The 26370-nt window shown below is 40.3% G+C and overlaps 1 protein-coding gene across 6 annotated transcripts in view; it reads right to left on the bottom strand.

Annotated features, from left to right (window-relative positions):
• Positions 1–26370, bottom strand: part of PLCE1 (phospholipase C epsilon 1) — a 172918-nt gene that overhangs the window by 95799 nt on the left and 50749 nt on the right. For all 6 annotated transcript variants that reach the window (XM_075257889.1, XM_075257890.1, XM_075257888.1 and 3 more), the window contains exon 3: positions 1969–2218. In XM_075257889.1, coding sequence (XP_075113990.1) covers positions 1969–2218 — 250 coding nt within the window. The remainder of the gene's footprint in view (positions 1–1968; positions 2219–26370) is intronic.

Consider the following 26370-nt stretch of genomic DNA (forward strand, 5'->3'; position numbering starts at 1 on the left):
ATAAAATATAAACTATAAATGGATATAAGATATAGAGCACAGAACATTCGCTGAGTCCATGAGAGGAGCAGCTGACTTACTATAATACAACCCTACAATATTCCACTAAGTTCCCATCTCATTAGAGAACAAATTGTTACTGCATATTGCTTTGTTATTGGACTCCTTTTACATTCATATTGTGTCCAGGGGCCCAACCAACCCAAACTATGGCATGTGGCTCCACACTGAACACATTGCGACTAGTCAGTCACTCTAAGGGTGCATTCACACTACGGAACGCCAGCGTGTATCAGAGCCGTACACGCCGGCGTTACAGCAGGGCTGCCGAACACTTCCCATTCATTTCTATGGGAGCTGGCATGCGAGCGCTCCCCATAGAAATGAATGGAAAAAAGCAGTCCATTTCTATGGGGAGCGCTCGCATGCCGGCTCCCATAGAAATGAATGGGAAGTGTCTGTCCATTCATTTCTATGGGGAGCGCTCGCATGCCGGCTCCCATAGAAATGAATGGGAAGTGTCCGGCAGCCCTGCTGTAACGCCGGCGTGTACGGCTCTGATACACGCTGGCGTTCCGTAGTGTGAATGCACCCTAAGAGGGTCACGGTGAGGGGCCAATAGGAAAGCAGAATACTGTGTGTGGGGACACTAAGGAGGCAGTATTAGGAAGCCCCCATAGTTTATCCAATTGTGTCATCTTCTGAAGGAGACCCTCCAGTGATTTTTCTTCTTTCATTATGTAACTATTCCCCCAATAAATATAATTTTATTGGTATTTCATCATTTAGGTTATTGCTTTCTATTTGACAATTAAAAATTCATGGGATCCTTATATTGAGTTCAGTCATCGCGATTCCATGAGTCAAAGCGACTCTTGGTTCACTTGACGGCTCAATGGAACGGAACTTCCCATATGATAACATTGTATAAGCTGCTCCGCACAAGATCCTAAGGCTGATGATTATGCAGCTCCTGACACACAGTTATATTGACTGAAGATCATTATATTTAGAGTCTCTTACCTTATGTAGGAGTATTTAGATAAAGGGATAATTAAAGTGACCTGCCAGAACGCAGAGATGGTAATGGCTCTAGCATGCGATTCTGTGCTTGAGGTATCATGGGATTGACCATAAAGCACAAGTTCCATGTACATAAAGTTAGATAGTGAAAGACAAGCACATGAGGGTTGCAGTGATGATAAGTGTTTTTGGTGGATGGGCCTATACATAGTCATTACCTGTCTGCCTGACTGCTATTCTTCCTGAACCACCCATATGCACTCAGCAGAACTGAGTGTGCATGCCGTAGCAACAGGAAGAAGGGAATAATTTTTTGACACACCTCTGACTGGCATCTGCCAGGAAAACAAAAGCATGGAGCTGATAGTAAGCCACACGTATAGTTAAGTTATCAGTTCTGTTTAGTTAGTTGCTCAGACGAGCAGGTACTTATTTTGTTTTTGCCTGAAGTTAAGGCTGTATTTGGTTTTGCTCATGTTGTGCCTGAAGTCAAGGATTATTTATTTTCATGGTTTTTTTTTTCTAAATAATCCAGTTTGCTACATATTTTGTGCCCCTGCCCTGACTCTTTGGATCCACAACACTGCTTCTACCCAGCTAACTTCCCCACAGTCGGAAAATTGGGAGGTCCTCATTCCCATTAGATAGTAGGTAAGCAAAATGGAAAGGGCGTTTACTATATAGCAGACATGTAGTTCATATGTTTTTTATTCTTTGTCTTTCATGTCTTACTGTGGTATTGTATAGCCCTCATATAATAAGCCAAGCACCCACTACTAATGGCAAAGCTTTTGATAGCACTCTCTCTATATATATTTACTTATAAAACACAGCATTAAAATGTAAAGTCAGATACAGGATATACTTAATGTAAAAACTAAGTCCGAGAGACATTATTGTGACTATACGGACACAATTAAAAGTAACTGGCTGCAACAAACTTACCTTTTAGCATTGTCCTTCCAGTCGCCCCACTGAACAAAGGTCCACTCCTTGCCCCGACCAGTGCTGTAGCCTCTAGCAAGGCACCACTTATGTACTGAGAAATGGTAGTCCTTTGCAAAGTTGCATAAAATCCACCATTGTGTTTTTCATGTAGATCGACAAACTTATTACTGAGAGTACTTAATGGTTTTTCAAGAAGGCATACACGCAAATCCAAAAGGTCTTCTTCCCCATGACCTTCACGGCAACCCTAAAATAAAATAAAAAAATTATTGGTTACTATTAGATCTCAATGTGTAGATAAAGCAGAAATGAAGTCCTGACAAGCTGTATTAGAAGAGGAGTACTTGTGGCCTGGTTATATGGACTGACACAGTTGTGGACAGACGGCCTGTAGACTGTATATACCGCTCTTTAGTCTAACGTCTTTATCTTAAGATGGATTTGTGACTTGATACAAGTAAGTCCATTAGCAGAGTATGGAGTCCCTCTTAAAGCCTGCAGCCAGATTATAGGCTCCATATAATTACTAATAAACTGGCAGGGAATCAACAGAGAAGAGTTTTATATCTTGGGTTGCCCTGCTGGATTTGGCTTATTTTTGCTTTAAGGAAGCAGTCCACTTTTTTTTTTTGTCCACCATACACTGAACTTTTTATATGTATTGCACTCATATCCCTGTATTTCAGTATTCTGTCTGCTCATCTTGATTTTTAGATTTCTCTAAGTGCTATGAATCCCGTGATGCCGTAGCACAACATTGCAGGGGAAGCTAGAGTCAGTACCATCTGTGCCTGCTGTGTAACCATTCAGATACTGCCAAGTTTAACATGATTTCTAACGTCTTAAGTAAACCGTTGCTAATCACTACATATTAAATAAAGTAATATGTGTCTATCTATCCATATATATACAATAGAGGAAGGAAGGATGGAAAAATAAGAGAGAAGGAACAAAGAGGTAAAGGAGGAAGGGTCCAGGGCGAAAGGAAAGGACAAGGGCAAGAAAACACAATGTATTTCTTGATTTTTACAGACTTTACAGATTCTTGGCTGAATTTGCAGTAGGTTACATAGCTCGTTTCACCATTATCGCATACTAACTTTCATTTATTGATCCTTTCATTATACAATGTCCTACAATTTTATCACAAACCTTTCATTCAGACTCATTTAGAATGTAGATAACATTTATTGCTTAAATGAGTTATGGAAAAGTAAACTCCTCAAAAGGAATCTTGAAGTTGGGTCAGTCTGACCAGGGTAAGAACAGACAATGTTGTTACCAGTACAGCGAAGGTAAATTTGGCTCCCCTGACCAATTTAGGAATGAAACCTTATGGTTTCTTAGAACAATCAGACAAGAGACTATCACTTGCAGGTACTATTACAAGGGTCTTAGCCGGCGCTGCTCGCGATTTACAGAGAACTGTACCTGGATTGACTACAGTTTGAAGATGCAAGTCCATTTGCTGAGGCCCCACTTTGAGGAAAAGCTGCTTTTTTGTTGCAGATTTTTCTGCAATTTGTTTGAGCCAAAGCCAGGAATGGATTGAGCAGAAGTGAGAAGTATAAAAGCGTCACAGATATTTCCCATTCTTTCTGTAGCCAATACTAGGCATGGATAAGAAAAACAGCAAAATCTGCAACAAATAAGCTGCATTTCTGCAAAATGGGGCTTTAGCCTAACACACACACACACAATGTGTTTCTGGCTACAATCGTCTCATATCCAAAACACTCCCATCTACGACACCCAATGGCTATGCTCTGTTACTTCCAGTATTGTCGAGTCATTAGCCATGGCGTGAATGCAATTGCATCATGTATTCTCACCCTAAAGCTTTTTAGGAAACCTTTGCTGAAACCTAGGATGGATTTACATGGCAATGCACTACTCTTACTGCTTTAGCGCTTACAGAGATTCTATCATTAAAATCCCTTTTTCTACAAAGACCACATTGGAATAATCTTTATAAAGGCTATTCTTCTCCTACCCTTATTATTCTGATCTGCGCCACCATTGTTGTACATTTTCTTTTTTCTTCTGTATGCAAATGAGTCTTCAGAAAGTACAGGGGGCATTCCCCCTTTGCTCAAAAAGGACAGGGGGCATTCCCTGTGCTCTCCATAGACTCTCTGTCTTCTTCTCCCAATTGCGTGTTGTCATCCGGGAGAGCTGACAGCACGTCAGATCGGCTATTTTCCTGTGGCCAAATGGACGCTTGTGTAAGAGGCCACAGGAAAATGGTTGAATGGACATGTGACGTTGGGCTCTGTCCAAGATATGAAAAAAAAAGTATTTAATTCATAAATATCACCATACCTGTCTACAGACCCATTCACTGTAATATGGCCAATCTCCAATGCCAATCGCAACCTATGGGACAAGTGCGGTTTTATTGCTGCAATAAAGCAGCAATATCTGAGCAGTCCCTTTAATTGCACCAAATTTCCTTTTGTAAACCTGCTCGTAGTGGACTCGGATGGCTTCCCACTGCTTAAATTCAGCATATTGTAGTAATCTTTAATACTTAAGATGTAAACCAAGTAAGAAAAGACTATGGGCTTTTGAGCCTTAGATATCCTCATATACTAACAGATCTGAGCCTTGAGTAACACTCCGGGATGTAGAGGAATTAAGAGCTCAATAGACCCGTGAAACTGCTCAGTAATAAAATTATGCTTCCAGATATTATTGCTCCCGCTAAGCATTCATTCATCAGTTTGACATCATATACACAAAATTAATCTTCAATGCAGTTGCTTATTTAAAAATACTAAGATTTAGCAGGATAAACAAGTATATTAGATTTTATTATTAAAATAATAATAATAATAATAATAAATAAATAATAATAATATACTACTAATAAATATTATCATCTGTGATACTTTTATTCAATTAACCCTAAAAAGAATGATAAAAGGGTAGATTTATTAATATTTAGGCATTGTGAATGTAGCAACCTTATTTATTGGTTCGTGCAGTGATAAATTTGGTGCAGCGTTAGTCACTTTGGTCTGACTTTACACCGCCTATTGGCTGACTTATTTTGCATCATAACAAACAAGTCCATTTCCAAGGTGGCAGCGACCTTGTCTTTACGTCAATGGTAGGAGACATCAAAAAGGTTACAGGTGCCTCAGGGTTACAAAGCCACAGGAAGGGTCGGACAATGTGTGCACTTCGACATACAGTACGTCAGACTCCGTATAATGGGAAACAAATACAATCTTTAGTCGGGTATCAGGCACTACGCGTTTCAGGAAATCTCTCTTTTTCAAGTGCATGAGATAACTAGCATGACAACTGGCTCCCGGTCCTAGTTGTGATGCCAGTTGTCTAATGCATTTGAAGAAGGGATATTTCCCGAAACGCGTAGTGCCCAATACCCGAATAAAGGTTGTATTTGTGTCCCATTATACGGACTATTATGTACTGTATGTCCAAGTGTGTACATTGCCTGACCCTTCTCGTGGGTTTGTAATCCTGATGTACTTGTAACCTTTAATCTTATCTCATATATATAAATTAATTTTCTATAAACCAATAGCAACTAGGAGATTATTCAATATCGTCCTTTCCTGCAACGCCCTTTGTCAGCCAGCGTCTTTATAAAAATATGATCACAATATATGACCTGGTGATCTCTCTATCTTTAGAAATGATGCCAGGAATATACATTAAAGAAGTAAAAATTATTACAGATCTAGAAAGAACAAGATCTACAATCTGAATATATTTATCCTTGAGTGTATTTAAAGCCACCTATGACCAATAAATTTTATGTCTTAATATAGAAGCGAGCTCGGAGATAAAGCATTCAAAAAATGTGAGATGTGCAATAGAAAGCAAAGCCGTAATGTCTACGGTAAATTACAGTTTCTTCTGGCAGCAACAGGAAAAAATGCCTTGTTGACAAAAAAAGGAGACAGTGTTTCCTCGGCCGGATTATATATGAAATAATGGTGTTAATCCAACATGTGTAAAGTAGTCTCCGAGTCTGTCGCCAGAAAATCTGTTCGTTGTAGAACATTTTCCAATTCTGTTCCTTTTCATAGAAGGCTGCACTCTTGTATTAGATCATTTACTTTTTCGGCTTTGGAACGTACCATTACTTCAATAAACATAAACTAACTTTTTGGATATTCGTTGCAAAGTGTTTACTTTGCAGCAAAATATTTACCAAACATTGGAGACGGCGTCCCGTTACTCGAGATCTGCTTTTAGAAAGAATAATTATTTGGTTATAGTCATCGGAATAGGTGTAGGATTTGTGTATTATTATATAGGGAGGAACACGGGAAGAATGGTTGGTTATGGAATCCAAGTGACACGGTGACAAAACAGCTGGCTCTTGTAGGTGTCATGGTTGGAATGGATGAGCTAGGATGGGCATTTGTATCGCTGTTTTGGGAGATAAGAGAAGTCTAGACATGCTTGGGGTTCTTTCAGACTCTTAGAGGCCATGTACAGCTTTGTAACAAAATAGATTTTATTTCCAATATTTATAGATGGCAAAAATTATGCGATTCAGAAAATGGCGTCATAAACCTGTACGATATTTTTAATATCCTACCATGGCTACAGATTGTAAATAACCCTATATAGTTACATTCACTTCAGTCTGTCCTCTGTTTCTACTGAGGATTCTTGGACCCTGCTACACAGTTCAGTGGTAAGTCTTATGCTGTAGGATGAAGACCACTCAATCATATGATGGACGCAAACACATCAAGCAGATCATGTCCGACTCCACCGACTATAATGGGGTCTGCCAGGTACTTTTTAAGGGACTCTATTAGTGGCGTAACTAGGAATGGCGGGGCCCTGTTGCGAACTTTTGACATGCCCCCCCCCCGACCGACGCTGGAGACCTCGATCAACTGACCCCTACCGCCGCCGCCTCCCCCGTGCGCATTTCTGCGCACACTATAATACCCCATAGTGGCCCCGGTACACAGTATTATGTCCCCATGCCAGGATCGGTAAGTATATAGGGCCCGTTACCGGCTGGAGTAACTCCAGCCAGTAACAGCCTATTAAAAAAAAACAAAAAAAACGCAGCGGTAGCGGCTGTCGCCCATAATGTCCCGGGGCCTGAGGCAGCGCCTACCATTGCTACCATGGTAGTTACGCCACTGGACTCTATGATAGACAACCCTAACAGAAACTGAATCAAAGATTTGAACATACACTTAAGGCTAAGATCCCATGAAACGTCCTGAAGCAAAAAAGTGCTGCGGGAAAAACCACATTGGCAACGCACTGCGGTTCTTCCTGCCGCGCTTCAGACAGAAAGTTCACCAGAGTTTTCCTCTGAGGACTTTCTGATACTATTACACCTATGGGGAAACAGTTGGCGTTTCTGTAGGTAACTAACATGCTGTGATTTCCAAAACCACACCAGTTTTGGAAATCACAGCGTGTCCGCACCGTGGTTTCTACCGCAAAGTGGGCATGGGATTCATTAGAATCCATCCACTTTGTCCTTACTGTAAAATTCTGCGATTTTTCCCACGGCGTCTCAGTCCCGTGGGGCCCCAGCCTAAAGGGGTTTACTATGAACATAACCATATTTAAATTTGCAAACAAGTGAAATGTTTTTGTAACTATAAATAATTTAAAAATTTGCAAAGTTTGAAAGATTTTCTATAAGCAAATGTTTAATTGTTCCTTGTCAACACACAAATCTGGTTACGTTCCTGAGAAAAAGAGTTTAAACACGTATTTGTAAAATTCTGAGACACTTTGACACCATTAGATTTGGATGCCAAATTTGTCAAGCAGAAAATTTCTGCTTCAGATTTTTCTGCATGACAAGAACCTATGTGGATTTTGCCATGGAATTTGAAGAAGGGGGCTACTGTATTTTGCCTTTATTGGACAGTGCCAAAGTCCAAATTACAATTTTCTGGTGGAATCTGACAAATTCTGTGTCAGATTTGGGCATCCAATTCCATGGCAAATTCTGCAACAACGGGAAAAATGTATTTTCCGCATCCTGTTCATTTCAATGGAAGTTTTGAGGAAGAAAGACCAGGGCAGTTATGTTTTTTTCCTATATAAACCAGATATTGCCTCCCATTGAACTGAATAGGAGATATATTTTTTTATTTTTAGGTGGATTCAGCCTCAAATTCAGCGCCAAATTCCTACATGTGAACACTCCCCTTACTCTACAGTATGTGATGTACAGTAGACTGTCCATTGTTTTCCCAGCTACACACACAACAAGATTTGACGTACATGTGCAAGTTCACCGTGTCCTGAACAAAAATTCCAGCACTGATTCGCTCATGACAGGGAGAATGCTTGGGATGCCCAGAATGACCAAGATGAAGGATTATTTTTAAATGGCGTATTCCGCTAGATTAAGGAAGGTGTTTATGGTTGTACTTTACAAGGGGAAGCTTCAGACTCATCTCTCTGGAAAGGTTTTGAAAACAGATATGGTGAACACTTCCAACCACAAAATAATCAGCTGTCGAGACCAGTAAACTGCAACATGGGATCAGGAGAAGCGCCATGTGCTACAAAGGCTCAAGCCTGGGACTTAAAATACTCGGAAGTCAGTATGTGAAGAGTAGTGAGGTAAAACCTCAAAAATGTATACATATTGGGGATTCTTCTCCTATAGGACTTCTCACTTTCTCATATTTAATGAGAGGTTCTTTAATGGGGATTTTTTAGGAGTTGAATATTGATGATCTATCCTCGGTCTTGATAAGGACCCCCACAGATCTCCTTATTGAAGACAACACAATTTAGGAGACTGCGACCCCGTCACTGAATGCCAAGTACAGCACTGTACATTATGTAGTGGCTGAACATGGTATTGTAGCTCAGTCTCATTCACTTGAATGAGACCAAACTGTAAACAGGCCACAGGGTGAATAAGCATGACACTACTGGCCTATGAAGTGGAAGTGGCACTAACCAGAGAGCAACTGATCTATGGGGGTCCCAGATGTCAGACCCCACTCAATCAGATTTGATGATATTTGAAAATAATTTAAATAAATCAGTATTCAACTCCAAGAAAACTGTTTTAGGCCTGGTTCACATCTGCGTTCCGTAATCCATCCTGGGAGTCCGCTGGGGATCCCCCGAATGCATTAACAAAGGGTAAGCAGTGAAAGCACACGGACCCCATAGACTATAATAGGGTCTGTGTGCTTTCCGCACAGTCTCCGCATAGAACATGGGGACAGAAAAGTACTTCATGATCTACGTTCCTGTCCACATGACTCTTGCAGACACCGCGCGGATAGCACACGGACCCCATTAAAGTCTATGGGGTCCGTGTGCTTTCACTGCTCATTGCTTGTCAATGTGTTTGGTAGTCCGTTTGGGGAGTCCCCATGCGGACCCACATTGATTTTTAGCGTAATCTGCAACAGTCTCTTATGGAGGCTCCAATGCAGATGTGAACGAAGCCTGAATATGTCAACTGAGGAGATGCATTAAAAGCATATTCGCAAGCACATGCAGGCAACATATAGGAGGTCTAGGGGCCACAGTCTTAAATATATAAAATTATAAATATATATTACAGATCTAGAGTGTTCACACTTTTCTATATTGCTATTTTATGTTCCTGTAGGAACTTTTAAAATAATCCCTTTCAAAAGTCATATAATGTTCTGAGTGCTTCTAAATATATATTTATGTAACACATCCATTACACAAGCAGGTTCAGAGTCTATGGTGGTGAATGCAGGTCTATGTACAAAAATCACACACTTTACCATGGCGTTCTTACACCTGTATGAAAATACAAGACGGAACTATACTCAGCAGGTTATATTTTTTAATGAAGACAGTTGATTTTTCCATCATCCAGCCTTATAATAAGTAAAGCAATAATCCTTTCATTCCCCCCATGTGTCCGAGCCCTGGAAACGTCAATCAATTGGTTTTCTGACACACCTTTCCAGACATCAATTTGCACTCTCACACGTCTAAGCGCACGTCCAATACTTCATATATGCACCTTATTGCTTAAGACACAGCTTCACTACAATATCATTTAAGAACAGATGCGTTTGGTAGGAAGTCTTGTTTCAGACTGACTAGAGAAGAGCAAACTGGATTGTAACAAGTTTCAAAAATCCAAAAATCTGGGTTCTGACGAGATTTGTGGTTGCATATAATAAGTGGAGGATTAATGTGTTTGCGGGAAAAACTTTACTGTGGCGTCCAGGACTCTCTTCATTAGTCTTCCAGCCTCCTGGGTCACCACTGAGTCCTGTTATTGGGCTTCAGAAGTTACGTGGTGTGTATCAACATCATGGCATCAATACACCCCACCTCACCAATGAGGTCCGATCACAGTATAACGTCACTTATACTACTTCAGCAATTCCCTGATATTCCACAGAAGATATATACCTCTACTGTCAGCAAGTAAACAGCTACTTATAACTCAATATTGGTTTGGTTGGCAAAGTCTAAGGCAGCCTCATCTTTTCACCTAAGGCTGGTTGGACCTAAGCCAGTCAGAACCAGGTTGCAATGCCAAAACTTTGGTAAGAGAATATATCGTAAGTGCACCTGCAGAGAGGGCACCAAGTCAGTACTCCTCTGGCAGGTCAAGGGGGTAATAACTGAGTCTAGGTTAAACCAGGAGACTATGGAATAGCCGAAATGTATCCAGAGAATTGTCAAGCTGTATTGAAATTCAGAAGGTCACAGAAATAGCCAAATTAGAACCAGTGGGAAGATCCAGAAAGACAACTCAAATATCAATACCAGGATATAAGCAACATGAGGGAAAGATTCTGGGAGTATACTCCGAGAAACAAGGAGCTTAGCTGCAGAAAATCTCAGGCAAGTAACCGTATTAAAGCCAAGATTAAATACCCCGCCTCAAGCCCAGATTGGCAGGTGAAGCAGAGAGCTCAAAGGGTCTGGATCTTAAGGTTATCACATGCTTAGCAGACCAAGGCGCAGTTTGATTGGTAGTCTTGGTAACCTTAAAAAAAAAAAAACACATCTCCAAACTGGAGAAACAGGAGCATGGACAGGATTCCTGACTATTTGAATAGATTGGACTTTTGCACATCTTTATACAAATTATGTGCAGTACAGACCAAAAGTTAGGACACCTTCTCATTCAAAGAGTTTTCTGTATTTACATGACTATGAAAATTGTAGATTCACACTGAAGGCATCAAAACTATGAAGTAACACATGTGGAATTATACACTTAACAAAAAAGTGTGAAACAACTGAAAATAGGTCTTATATTCTAGGTTCTTCAAAGTAGCCACCTTTTACTGCTTTGCACACTCTTGGCATTCTCTTGATGAGCTTCAAGAGGTAGTCACCGGAAATGGTTTTCACTTCACAGGTGTGTCCTGTCAGGTTTAATAAGTGGGATTTCTTGCCTTATAAATGGGGTTGGGACCATCAGTTGTGTTGTGCAGAAGTCAGGTGGATACACAGCTGATAGTCCTACTGAATAGACTGTTAGAATTTGTATTATGGCAAGAAAAAAGCAGCTAAGTAAAGAAAAACAAGTGGCCATCATTACTTTAAGAAATGAAGGTCAGTCAGTCTGAAAAATTGGGAAAACTTTGAAAGTGTCCTCAAGTGCAGTTGCAAAAACCATCAAGAGCTACAAAGAAACTGGCTCACATGAGGACCGCCCCAGGAAAGGAAGACCAAGAGTCACCTCTGCTGCGGAGGATAAGTTCATCTGAGTCACCAGCCTCAGAAATCGAAGGTTAACAGCAGCTCAGATTAGAGAGCAGGTCAATGCCACACAGAGTTCTAGCAGCAGACACATCTCTACAACAACTGTTAAGAGGAGACTTTGTGCAGCAGCCGGCCTTCATGGTAAAATAGCTGCTAGAAAACCACTGCTAAGGACAGGCAACAAGCAGAAGAGACTTGTTTTGGCTAAAGAACACAAGGAATGGACATTAGACCAGTGGTAATCTTTGCTTTGGTCTGATGAGTCCAAATTTGAGATCTTTGGTTCCAACCACCGTGTCTTTGTGTGACGCATCGTCTACATGCCTGGTTCCCACCGTGAAGCATGGAGGAGAAGGTGTGATGGTGTGGGGGGGCTTTGCTGGTGACACTTTTGGGGATTTATTCAAAATTGAAGGCATACTGAAGCAGCATGGCTACCACAGCATCTTGCAGAGGCATGCTATTCCATCCGGTTTGCGTTTAGTTGGATCATCATTTATTTTTCAACAGGACAATGACCCCAAACACCTCCAGGCTCTATAAGGGCTATTTGACCCAGAAGGAGAGTGATTGGGTGCTACGCCAGATGACCTGGCCTCCACAGTCACCAGACCTAAACCCAATTGAGATGGTTTGGGGTGAGCTGGACCGCAGAGTGAAGGCAAAAGAGCCAACAAGTGCTAAGCATCTCTGGGAACTCCTTCAAGACTGATGAAAGACCATTTCAGGTGACTACCTCTTGAAGCTCATCAAGAGTGTGCAAACCAGTAATCAAAGCAAAAGGTGGCTACTTTGAAGAACCGAGAATATAAGACAGATTTTCAGTTGTTTCACACTTTTTTGTTAAGTGTATAATTCCACATGTGTTACTTCATAGTTTTGATGCCTTCAGTGTAAATCTACGATTTTCATAGTCATGAAAATACAGAAAACTCTTTGTATGAGAAGGTGTGTCCAAACTTTTGGTCTGTACTGTATGTCTATTTTTTTTTCTTTTTAATATGAGAAAGAACCTAAACAACTATAAAACTAATATTATTTATCCCTTTTGGTGAACACCATTAAAAAAAACCCTCCCTAAACCAAATAAAGTTTTTTTTTTTTTTTTTTTTCCTCACTGACAGAGTTGAACTGTCCAGACCGGACCTCCAAAGCAGGTACTGTGTCACCCATTGTTGTTGCCAAGGTGGGATACTGGTAGCCAGTCTCCTGTATAGTCAGGGAAAAGTTTCCTTACGTTTAAGTTAGTTTTCTCAGCTGAGAAGGGTTTTGTTTTGTTTATCATGTGGCTTTGGAAAAGCAGTGTATGCGTTACATGTGAATAAAGCCTGAACACGTGTGCAAGCCAGTGTCTGTGTCCCTGTTTCCTGCACTGCTACAAGCATCTACCTGAGCGAATCCCCACAATATCTAAATACTGTGAATCTGAAGAATTTCTTAGCATACAACACAACGCATCAACCATTCATGTAAAAGTGAGCAGGATTCTTATCTAATCTGATCTAGAAATTAACTGTGGTCAAAATATTTTAATTGTGAACAATTCTATCTATGTTCAGTGTTTGGGTGGTCTACAATGGCGATGGCTCTGTAAAATCTACAGCCCTCATTCACAATGAAGAAAACTGGCACTCACTCCAACTTGGCAGGTGATTTGAGGCAACCATCCAAGGCATTAACAGACCACCCCAAGTGTGTTTAACAATTGAATAACACAAAATTGAGGTCACAATAAAATACAGCAATTATAGGTGGTGACAAAAGAGAAAATAAATCAAAAAAATAAAAATCAACCCTTTAAAAACAGATTTAAAAATAAAAAAGAAATGTTACAAATGAACACAACTAACTAGAACATGTATTATAGCCAAACCCCAAGTAAACAGGTGCATCTAGTCACATCAGACTGCGGTATCATGGCATGGCATCAGGATGGAAAAGGGAAAAAGTTACATTCAGTAGGCAAAAAAACAAACAAATATGGCAGTCAAAAGACAACTTATATTATCTAATATGGCGATAGATAGACAGACAGACAGATACATAGATAGATAGATAGATAGATAGATAGATAGATAGATAGATAGTGACAGGCAGGTGCTAGAATCTCAATATATCTTCCCCAGGTTTTTATCATATGTGTGGTTCAGGGCGGGGCTTGAGTAGGCCTCAGCCCAGGTGTACATACTTGGCTCACTACTGGGCCAGAAAAGACTGCAGATCCTGCATCCAGTGCAGATCCATGGAGTGAAAGGAGGTGTATGGTTCTGTCCTGTAACCCTGAGGCCGGTGAGATAAAGTTGTATCTGTTTTGCTTGTGTGGTTGGTACTTAGCCACACGTATAGTTAGGTTAACATTAATGTTTAGCGAGTTGCTCAGACAAGCAGGATTTTATTTTGTTTTTGAAGAAGAGGTTGCAGGTCTCACCACGGTCCTTTCAGACATAAGATTGTGGGGGTGCTGGGAGTCTGACCCCATCTGTTTTGAAATAGTTGGTCCTATTCTAAGATAGGCCTTTCCTGGAAAACCCCTCTATTTGTGTAATTGTGGTCTGGTCTTCCACACTACTGTTGTCTGGGAACAGGCGAGTCTCTGAAGTCAATTAAAGGGGTATTTCCATTTTATTCCCATAACCGCTTTGGATCATTACTGTATAAGAGGTCATAGCATTGATTTAGCTCTACAGTATTTCCTTCCATAGTATCAGAAAGAGAAAGACATCTGCACATGGCTGTGGATCGTCCTTACTGTAGATGGGCTGCAGTACCAGATGCACCAGACTATACATATGTGCTGCTTGCTGTGTCTGGAGAAACTGTTCTGTTGATCAAGAGTTGGACCCCCCTTTCAGAAATTGACAAACACAACTCCTATTTCCAATTAGGTTTATGACATAGAACTAGGATAAACACATTTGCAATTCCGACCCTATAAATTCCCATCTTTGGCCACCCACAAGCAACAGCTCCAATAATTGATTTCATAAATATTAATCCGATCACCATATGCTATATGTAACATTATATATGAATCAACCACTTTTATTGAAGAAACCCATCTACAGAGCCATATAGTATTTGCAGCCTTATCTTTTCCCACTACACTAGGACACAGTTTATTTGTTTCTTTCTAATTTCGACCATCTGGCATAGGCCCAGAAGAACAAAAAACTTGAAATGAACTCGCTTCAGCCCCTGGGGAGAAATAAAAAGTCATTCTTCCATGAGATCTGTTTTTCCCTGAGAGTTTTCCTACATTGTACTCATCATATACACTAGACATTCAGATCACATATTCCGCAGAACAATTTAAAGAGTCATTAGAAGAAAAAACAATTAGAAAAGTCAAAGTTACTCAGTCCTTAATGTATTTCCGGATATGCAAAATGCTGAAGACAGACATTCTGACAAGAGACATACTGGAATCGAATGGATGGTATTGATGTCATATGTACAAACAGAAGATTAGGATACAGAACATAAGCTACATACTTCTGAATATATTCACTGAGCACAAAGACAATAAGAAACCTGTAGACATGAAGAGTTTATTATTGTCAAATCACAAAAAAAAAACAAATCTAAACGCCATCAATATTTGGTGAGACATTTGCCTTCCATCAATTCTTCTCGGTACTTGCAGACAGTTTTTGAAGGAACTTGGCAGGGAGGTTGTTCCAAACATCTTGGAGAACTAAGCACACACTTTCTATGGATATGGGCTTGCTCCAATCCTTCTGTCTCTTCAAATATATATATATATATTACACACATACACAGTATATATATATATATATATATATATATATATATATATATATATATATATATATATATATATAGGAGTCTTCAGCAGTTGATACCTTTTTTAATGGCTAACTAAAATGATGACAGATTGCAAGCTTTCGAGGCTGCTAGGCCCCTTCGTCAGGTAAACTATATTTCATATCCACCGGCTAACATGGTGCAAAGATATCTGTGTCTTCATGCAATCCAAGACAGACAGACTTTTTCAAACCGTAGATAGGTGTACTTGGGTCCCCCGTTTTATGCCAGTTTTGAGCGTAAACCACTGATGGAAATCTTGTGATTTTGAAGAAAACTAAGCACAATGCCTCTCATCTGTTGCACTTGGTCGACCCCTGTGTTTACTGTGCTCAAATTTGCCTCTTTCTTGCTTCTTCTTCAAAAGAGCTTGAACAGCACATCTCCGATCCCCAGTCTGCTTTGAAATTTTTGCCTGGGAAATACCATTCTGATGGAGATAATGACCCCAAGCATACAGCCAATGTCATTAATAGCAATCTTAATCCTAAAGAAGAACAAAAAGTTCTGGAAGTGATGATATGGCCGCCACAGAGCCCTGATCACAACATCATCCAGTCTGTCTGGTATTATATGAAGAGACAGAAGGATTTCAACACGTCTACATCCACAGGATATCTGTACTTCGTTCTCCAAGACATTTGGAACAACCTCCCTGCCAAGTTCCTTCAAAAAGTCTACCTAGAAGAATTGATGGAAGGCAAAAGGTGGTCACACCAAGTATTAAGGGATTTACATTTCTCTTTTCTTCATTCACTTCATTTTGTTAATTGACAGAATTAAACTATTATTAGAGATGAGCGAACACTGTTCGGATCAGCCGTTCCGAACAGCACGCTCCCATAGAAATGAATGGAAGCACCTGGCACGTACACTTTGCCGGCGGCCGGTCGCCGTGCCAGTTGCTTCCATTCATTTCTATGGGAGCGTGCTGTTCCGGACGGCTGATCTGAACAGTGTTCGCTCATCTCTATTAACACTTATTTTTGAAGCTTCTTTTACTTTGCTGTATTTTTCCCTCACCTGTCTAAAAGTTTTGCACAATACTGTATACATAAACGTTATATTCTATTCTTAAATATTCTAGGTATGTGTATAGGTAGCAACCTGCTGGATCTGTTGCCTGAGTGAAGAAATGTCCAACTACAGTCCTGGCTACTGGAACGGAGACCATGTTGGAAGAACAAAAACTATGGGAGAAACCAAAGTCAACCAAAGATATAGAAGAATAGGAAACATGCAGAATACTGCAGAATGTTTACAACTATTGAATGGGCCTATATGTAATGATGAGAGCAATACATATAATAAGAGAAGGGCATCTCCAGAGTGTTAGGATCATTTATCCCTTCCTTCACTTTTTGTAGGTTTGGTTGCAGACATCACCATGCTCAATAGTGTTATAAGTTACAAGTGGACACATAGATATGAAAGTGAAGTGCGGGTTCAGTATGGAGACCGGTGAAGCTTCTTGCCGTACCACCACTCAATCAGGCCTGGTTTGTCCACTGCACATAATAGGGTTTCCCTGCTGCAGCCATGTTAGATACTGACAGATAAGGGAACAATGAAAGCAGTTACTAGTACATATAAACCTGTCAAGAACTGGTACAAATGACCTCCAAGATACAAGAGCGCTCGGTAAAAAGAAAGTGTCACGGCCATCAAATTCAACCACAGAAAAAGTAGACGGAAAATATGAAAAGAGAAAATATCTATCCATGGATGAGTTTGTTCTGCTCCTACATGCAGTGTATATAACGTGTATAGTGCTATACAGTTGTAACACTCCCACTTTGCAGTATATTTTTTTCCGGGATCCTCTTAAAATTTTGCAGGTCATATCCTTAGCCATGTATGACAGGGGGGGGGGGGGGGGGGGGTCACTGACAATCACAAACAATGGCCGCCTGCTTGGGTACGTCCAGAACTCTCATACCAGTGAATGGAGAGGGCAGTGCATATGTGGCATCTCCATTTTGTATTGATGTACCCTAACAGTTAAGAGTATAGAGCGTGGAAAAGCGCCATATTAATAGAGTAATATAGACACAATAAAAAAATAATTGAAAGTAAAAGCTATATTAGAAGGCTGACTGCCACCAGTATTGTTTTCTATCCGATAAATATGGCAAAGTAAAGAAACTTTAATTAAAATATACATAATTATCATACACACACCATGCATTGTCGCTACATTATCTACAGATTGTTCGCCATCTGCTAAATGAAGCGCTTCTATTATAGAGAGAAAAATTGTGCACATTCGAGAACTGCGCTTACAGTCTGGAGAATATTTTATGAAAAAGAATGAATCCGTGAAGAAATTCATCCTGTATTAATGTGGTCCGCAACCCACGGCTCCCCGGCTAGGTGTAGGCTTAGAGCTCCCAGCAGGCACAATGAATAGAATAACGTCACCTACCAAAACTACTAATACATAGACACCAATAGATCATATAAAATGCTATATCCAGCCATGTTACAGCTTGCATGGAAATTAATCTTTATCATTGCTTTTATTTATGATCCTTAACATACCCTCACAAAATGTTCTCCACAGCTGATACATAGAGGATGGAACAGGAAGCAGACAGCTCCGTTCTCAGTGTAGTGGCTGAATAGAATAACTGCAGCTAAGTTCCCATTCAAGTGAATGAGAGCAGATCTGCAGTACCAGGTCTGGCCACTACACAGAGAACGGAGCTGTTTACTTCCCGCTTAATTCTTTGCGCATCAGCTGCTGAAAACAGTCTATCAGTGGGGGTGCTGGATAGGTCAGTCTGGGAAAACCCTTTAAAAATTTTTGTCACAATAGCACTGCATTCTGCACTATCTACTCCAGTATGTGAGCGCCATCATTTTTTTCACTCTTTTTTCACTCTGACTGAGCAGAACAACAGAAATGAACATGGCAAATGTGAGGAGAGCTTTAGTCTTCTCCGATAAGCTAGATCAGGGGTAGGGAACCTTTGGCTCTCCAGCTGCTGTGAAACTACAACTCCCATCATGCTCCATTCACTTCCATGGGAGTTCCAAGAACAGCAGAGCAAGTATCCATGCTGGGAGTTGTAGTTTTGCAACAGCTGGAGAGCCGTACGTTCCCTATCCCTGAGCTAGATCATGGACAACTGCCCCATCCACGTATGATGGCCAATGACCACACGAATATGAAGGTGGCGTAGAAGCACAAACGTTACCTCCATAGATTGTAAGCTCTTGTGAGCAGGGCCTTCATTTCTTTTGAGTGAATTGACCATCTGACTGTCTGTACTTGAACCCTACATTTTGTAAAGTGCTGCGGAATATGTTGGCGCTATATAAATATATTATTATTATGCAAAATTAACGTTTTATTACAAAAGCGTTAACGATTTATGTACAAGGGAATGTTCGAAATCTGTCGCTTTAGTGGTCAAAATCTAAACTTATTACACACAAAATAAAAAAAAAAAAACCCACGAAAACCCCCAAACAGGTGTGCACTATTTTTGTCCATGAGCAATACCAGACACAGCCCATGGAGAACCTTACATAAATATTCCATAGAATATACCAATGCATATATTACATAGAAACATACAATGGCCACCAAAATATTTAGTACAGAAAGGATCCTAAAAGTCTAGACTCGCAGTGGAAAAACCACAGTTTGCAGACCAGCGGTCTAAACCAACAAAACATTAAAAAAGTCATTGTGACTATTGGTGACACCCCAGTACCATCCTCTGTCCTGTCACTAACCTTAATCTTACATTATGCAGCGCGTTACTGTTCAGTACCTCTGAAGGGTCCGCAAATCCATCCAATGTGAAAGGAATAAATGTAAAAAAAAAATAAAAAAAAAAAATAAAAAAATCCCAAGTTGAACAAGACGCCTGCTCCTCCAGAGACGCAATATAGACAAAAAAGAAACAATATTTCCAGCCAAGTCTGACTCTCTCTGCTGAATTTCACATCGTGCTGCTTCACCTCTTAAGTTTATGTGAAACTTCTTCCCTTCAGCAAGCCAAAGAGAAAGCGGCTTGGTGGGGAGGGAAAGAAACTTGGATATCTGGCATTTGTCATATTCAGGGAGCACGAGCTAATGCAGCAAGTGAAGCGGCCGCCGCACTGGTAATTACTATGAGGTCACACGTCAGGAAAATTCTACAATATCAGCTTAGACTTCTACGGATGTTTACAGGACGGAGTGTGACTTACAAGTGTTATTAATGCAGCCATGTCATTCACTTCATTATTAGTGCACGGCATGTTTCTAAGGGAATGCTCACAAAATATGTTATGTACCGAAATCCAAAAGGAACATCTCTAGAATCATATGGAAAGTTGTCCCTTAAAGCAGACCTTTCGCCACCTCCACCAAGCCCAACTCTATAGATGATCAAATAGGAACTGCTTCTCCAATTCCGGCACAGTTGGAATTTCTTCTATAGCCCCCACCGTTCCTGAGCAATTGATGCTTTCAGATTCAGCACCCAATATACTGAATAGGTTTCCTTCTGTCAAGTGGGTGGTCTAAGACAATCTACTCCCACTCAGGACCACCCACCTGACAATTAACAGAAATTATTCTTGGGTAGAGGTGCTGTAGGTGGTGAAAGGTCCACAGTGGATTTTGTATAACGGGTCCCACAGCAACAATTGCTGTGTTAACTTACTCTTAAAACTAAAAACCCCTTTAGGCCGAAGCCCCACGGGAAAAGCGCTGCGGGAAAAAACGTGGTGACAATGCATCTCTTTTCTTCCCGCAGTGGTTTAGACACAAAGTTTGCAGAGGTTTGCTTTGGGAACTTTCTGTTATAATTATACCTATGGGGAAACCGCCAGAGTTTCCATAGGTATAGACATGCTGCGATTTCCAAAAACGCACCTGTTTGGAAAATCTCAGCATGTCCGCACCACGGTTTTTACTGCAGAGTGGGCATGGGATTCACTAGAATCCCATCCACTTTGCCCTGACTGTAAAACGCAGTAATTTTTCCTGCGGTGTTTCCACTGAGCGTAGGTGTGAATCCAACCTTAGCCTAAGGCCCCACGTTGCAAAAACAGGTTTTTTTTAGTGCAGATTTTGCGGCATTTTTTTTTTTTTTAACTGTAGATTGTGAGCCCCATATTGAGATCACAATGTAGCGCTTTTTTTTTTCCTATCAGTATGTCTTTATAGGATGGGAGGAAATCCACGCAAACACGGGGAGAACATACAAACTCCTTGCAAATGTTGTTCCTGGGCGCCACATGCATATGAACACCATTGAATGTGGCTTATCTGTCTGTGAATCAGTGACATATACCACTACACAAGGGTCAGCCACAGATTTCTGCTGCGCATTCTGCTTTACATTCTTCCATAGGACTATTAACTGTAAGTAGTGTGAATACGCTCGAATGCCGTATATAGATATAATGCAGGCAATGAGAAGAAAACCACTACCTGAATTATTGCTATTTGGAAATGGAACATGATTCGATATCGTGAATAGCTAATACATTCATCTAAAATAAAGACATTAACGATTAATGGTCATCTCAGAAGACACACAAGGAATAAAAATGCAACAAATTCTAAACAAAACTAAGCATCCTATATTGTTACAAAGAAGTGTGAATGAGCCCTAAGAGTATTCTACATCTCCAGAATTTGAAGGGCCCAGATTCTATAATATTCATCCCTCAGAGCGACTTCCTACATCCGAGGCCCCTAGCCAGACTATTTTATTGAAGATGGCTGGTCCTGTGTCTCCCTCTACTGTTCACATCAAACTTCTCCAACTCACATTTCACAAGATCGCTATCTACAGAACTTTCTGGAGCTGGATAGAGAATGTATAGACCTGATACTGTATCACATAATGGAGTCAGCAGTTATTATAGGACTTTCTGGGGTGTTGGGAGTGTTTAGAGGTTTATTACAGTAAGACAAGTAGCCATAGAAGAGTCCTACTAGATGAACCAGGATGGGCCTGCCTTTGGTTAACTATTAGGGGTCATTTATCATTAGTGTGCTTTTTACTATGTCTTTATGGGGATAGTTGTGACTCGGGCACATAGCAGGTCATGGACATAGAGATGTGCCAAAAATCGCAGAAAACTAAACCCGGGAGAATCTGCATGAAAGTTCTAGCGACACATACTCTACATGTATGTGTGTGTGTGTGTGTGTGTGTGTGTATGTATATAAATATTTATACACACACACACACACACACACACACACACACACACACACACACACATTATTTATATTAGGTCTCCTGTTTGGTAGCTGGGGAGTACTTTGATCTCATACACCAGCTGCAAAGCTTCAAAGACATTTTGTGTTAAAGAAGTTATTCAAGGCTAGACTGACATATTGAATGGAAACAGCCATTACACAGTGTACAGAGCAGTATTTTGGTTCCGCACACCATGCAGTGTCCAGCAGCTGGTCAGTAGAGGTGCTGGGTGTCAGTTGCTCTGATATAGATGACCAATCTGAAGGACAACATATCAATATCTAGTGTTATGCAAGGTTCACACTAGCGTTCAGGTTTGGGTCCTTTGCATCCAAATGGGGACCCAAAAGGCGGAGACTTTGTCCACTTAAAAAGTGTTTAGGCATGGAAACCCGCGGACACCATAGACTCCTTGCAAGACTTTTCTCTTTGCCAATTTTAAACGGTTTCTGTCTTCTACGGAGACTCCAACACAGGTGTGAATCCAGCCTTAGAAAGCCCCTTTAATATCGCTGAGTTGTAGATCTATATATTGAGAATGGTCTAAAAAAATGCCGCATCTTTGGGTCAACGTAGGCCATCTAATTTGGTCTAAAATTTTTCAATCAGCATAGTTTAAAGGTGTCACAATGTGCCAAAATGGAGTCCGAAAACCCTGGGGGCCACACGTTGGCTCAGTGGTTAGCACTGCACCCTTGCAACGCTGGAGTCCTGGTGTTCAAATCCCGCCAAGGGCAAAAAAACATCTGCAAGGAGTTTGTATGTTCTACCCGTGTTTGCATGGATTTCCATCCCATATTCCAAAGACATACTGATTGGAAAAAATGTACATTGTGAGCTCTATGTGGGGCTCACAATCTACATAAAAAAAAAAAAAAAAAAAAAAAGGGAGTCTGAAAATCCTGTCCTAAAGTAAACCTACTGAAAAGTTGGTATAAGTGTGGATAAGACAGCCTTAAAATATTCCAGATGTATCCTCCAGCATCCACCACTGTGATAAATCTGGTGTATTAGACTGGTTACTGTGATAAATCTGGGCCAATATGTTCAAAACAACACACAATTTTTATTCTAAATTTTATATGTGCCAAGAGTGAAGTGGGGGAAAAAAAAAGTAAAAAGAAAAGAGAATTTTTGTGCATTAACCACTAGGTGTCTCTGGTGGTCCAAAATATTAGGCAGTATAAGCAGAAATAACACAAATGTTTGTTTAAGAGTATGACCACCTTGTATAAAATTTTAAGATGCCCTCAGTGGATGAAGCTAGTGGATGGATCTCCAGTAAATCAGGGGCACTGGGCTACTTTGGCTTGGGATCTACAGTTTGCAAACTTATAGTTTGGTGAGCTACCAAATAATCCATCTATATATAATAGTAAATTATATCACGCAGAGCCTAGACTCCATGTTACTGCCACTAATGGTCTGCACGCTGGACTGGCAAGAAATAGCATTGAGCAGCTTTGGTCCATAGAGGCCAGGTACTCGGCAAAAACAGGAGCCGGTCCAGAACACAGCAGAGCTGCAAAACTTTTTAATTATCCTGGTTTTGACTTACAAATCTTGATGCAAAATCCTGATCAAAATATACAAGTGTATTGGTGTAGGGTTTTTATTATTATTTTAGGATTTTTTTTTCCTTATTTATTTTCTTCACCTTATTTGGACTGTATCCTAAGGCCAAGTTCAGATCAGCTTTATTTCAGTCTGTTGTTCTGGTCCATCATAGGATCAGAACACTGGCCTGAAATACTAATCTAATGATTGATGCCGATGGAGCATGTTCTAGCTTTATCTGTCAACATTCACTGTAATGGAAAGAATATATATATTCTGCAGCACTGTATGAATTGTAGGGTTCAAGTACAGACAGAAAGAATGGAAAACTAGACAGAAGCTTCAGTCTCATGTTTTAAACAGAAGATAAAAAACCTTCCACCTTGTTTTTTTTACATTACAGTGAATGCCGAGGGAATGGGCTCCATCTGTATCGGTCATTACATGAGTTTTTCAGTCTGTATGACAGATCAGATTAAGCTGATGTGAACTTGGCCTAAGACTGTTACTTTATGTGGGATGCTTGGAGTAAAGGTTAAGGGAGACTGTCTTACGAAAATGAAGAGTACGCATATTGAGAATGAGAAACTCTAAAGGCCACGGCCACTTAATGCAAACATGAAGCTTATATATTAGATGGGGAAATTCAACATTGTATTCCCCTGAATGTCCACAATGCAAATAGCACCTAGAATGGTGGTGTGTGCTACAGCGTAGTATGCCTTCACATTGCAAAAGTTGAAAGATGCAGCTACAATTATTGATATGCTGCAGGTCAGTTTGTTCTACAGCTTGTAGTCTCATGTGGATAACATTTGTACAAATCTGATCCACCATGTTGTTACTGTAGATCACATCCAATCCCGATGTATCCCCTGCCAATGTCAAATCTCCAGGCTGGTAATATGAAATGGATGACAGAAAGGTGCTCGCACTTGCCCATTGCCAATATGCCCATTCACTTATATATTGTGGATTTTCTGTAGCAGATAAACATTATGTTAATGTAGCCACACTATGTTACAAATAGACTTAATGGGTCTTTTCCTAATACTGATGTGCAATAAGTTTAGAAATTCCGAATATTTACCTATTTATCTTGTACTGATCCCGAGTTACAGACGGTATTATAAACCAGGGTTACAGTCACAAAGCTGTGGGCTTCACAGCCGAGAACCTCCAGGAATTCTGCCTACGAAGAGCAAGTTCACATCTGCGTTCAGTATTCCACTTGGGGACCCCCCGATCAGAAACCTATACGCATTAAAAGTAGTTAGCTAAAAAAAAACTACAGACCCCATAGACTATAATGGGGTCCATGTGATTTCCGCACGACACATGTGGAGAGAAAAGTGCTACTTGCAGGACTTTTATCGTGCAGAGATTGAGCAGAAACCACACGGAACCTATTGTAGTCTATGGGGTCCGTGTGGTTTCTTTGGTAACCGCTTTTTAATGTGTACAGGTTTCCGTTCGGGGGTCTCCAAGCGGACTCCCTGAACGGAATACTGAATGCAGATGTGAACCGGGCCTAAGAACATCAGACATAGCTTTGTAAGGTGCCTATGTATTAAACTGGAAACCAATTGGTTACATGATAGTGTCCCAGTGGGCAACCAAAATCATGGTCATTGATCTTTTGCGGACTTCTTGAATGGAACACCGAACACAGATGTGAACCAGACCTTAAAGGGTTATTCCAGTTCCTTTTAGTTGATGATCTATCCCCAGGTGTCCGACCTTCAGAGCATAGGTGAACAATAAAAAGGTACTGGAATAAGCCCTTATGGCGGAAATACTGGAGGTCCTCAGCTCTAAAGCCCACAGAATTGTATATGCAGCTCTGGTTTATAATACAGGCTGTAACTCAGGATCAACACCAGATAAATAAAGTAGTAAATCTTAAGAATTTCTAAACTTATTAGAATTCAGTATTAGCAAAAGAAGATGTAAAAATTAATATATTTGTAGCATGCTATAAATGCATTAGAAATAATGTTTATTTGTTGAGGTGACTCACATTGGTGTCAGTCATAACGCCTCTAGTATTCCTAATGTATACAGAATCCAGTGTCCACCGGAACAGGGCGCACGCCGTGAATCTTCATTTCTCTACTCTGCAGTAAGGCTACACATGAATACCTCCTTGGAAATGTACAGTAGTCTATTCAAGAAAATGTTGTGTAGGCTGCATTACATGGAGGGATTTGTACAAAATAAACAAAAAAAATAAATAAAAAATCAACAGGGTTTTTCAAATGTGATTTCTGTTTGTAAGTCTACTAGATAAGTCTCCTAGTCTGAAAGCAAAATGACTTTGCTGCGGGCCAGGCGGCTTCTAGGTGACATGTAATAGAATTTTACACTTTAAAATGTACCTCCCATTAACCACTTATAGACCCTATTACAATATGCACCTCAGTGTGTACATTGCCATTTCTAATCTCAAATTAAAAAAAAATATAAATTAAAAAACTGGAGCGCTGTGTCATGATCAGTGGGACGCAACTAACTGCAGCACTTTACTTCCTCCCTGCTGATAGCGATGTAGCTAAAGTGATCTGAGTCTGCACAAAGAAGAAGCTAGAGAACAATGGTCTGTTACTACAGCAGTCAGACATGCAGTCCGCACTGTGCGAGAGTGATGGGAAAGGAGGACAGAGAAACATCTAGGGTATTGTGAGCGAAATGGGATTATCCAAACAGCAACTGGTAGCTTGATATCAGCTCCAAACACATATTATGTATATATATATATATGTGTGTGTGTATAATTATATATATATATATATATATATATATATATATATATATATATATATATATATATATATATAGTCAGGGTCTGGGGTTGCTAGTTGGGGTGGCATAGACACACAAGTCCAGTTTCTTTAGTCCAAAAACAAAGGTAGAGTTTATTTTCACTCAAAAAGGTAGTACAGCAACAAAAGGAAACAGTACAAAAATAAATACCTCCCCGGCTAGGCTTTAACTAAACATAGAATAGGTTACCTCACCTAGAATAACAGAAATCCGAAAGCCAGTAGAATCATTCAGGACACAGCTCCAAAAATATGACCTCTCTGTCAGCTCTCCAGCC

The sequence above is a fragment of the Leptodactylus fuscus genome, chromosome 10 (genome assembly GCF_031893055.1).
Source record: "Leptodactylus fuscus isolate aLepFus1 chromosome 10, aLepFus1.hap2, whole genome shotgun sequence".
NCBI classification, from domain to species: domain Eukaryota; kingdom Metazoa; phylum Chordata; class Amphibia; order Anura; family Leptodactylidae; genus Leptodactylus; species Leptodactylus fuscus.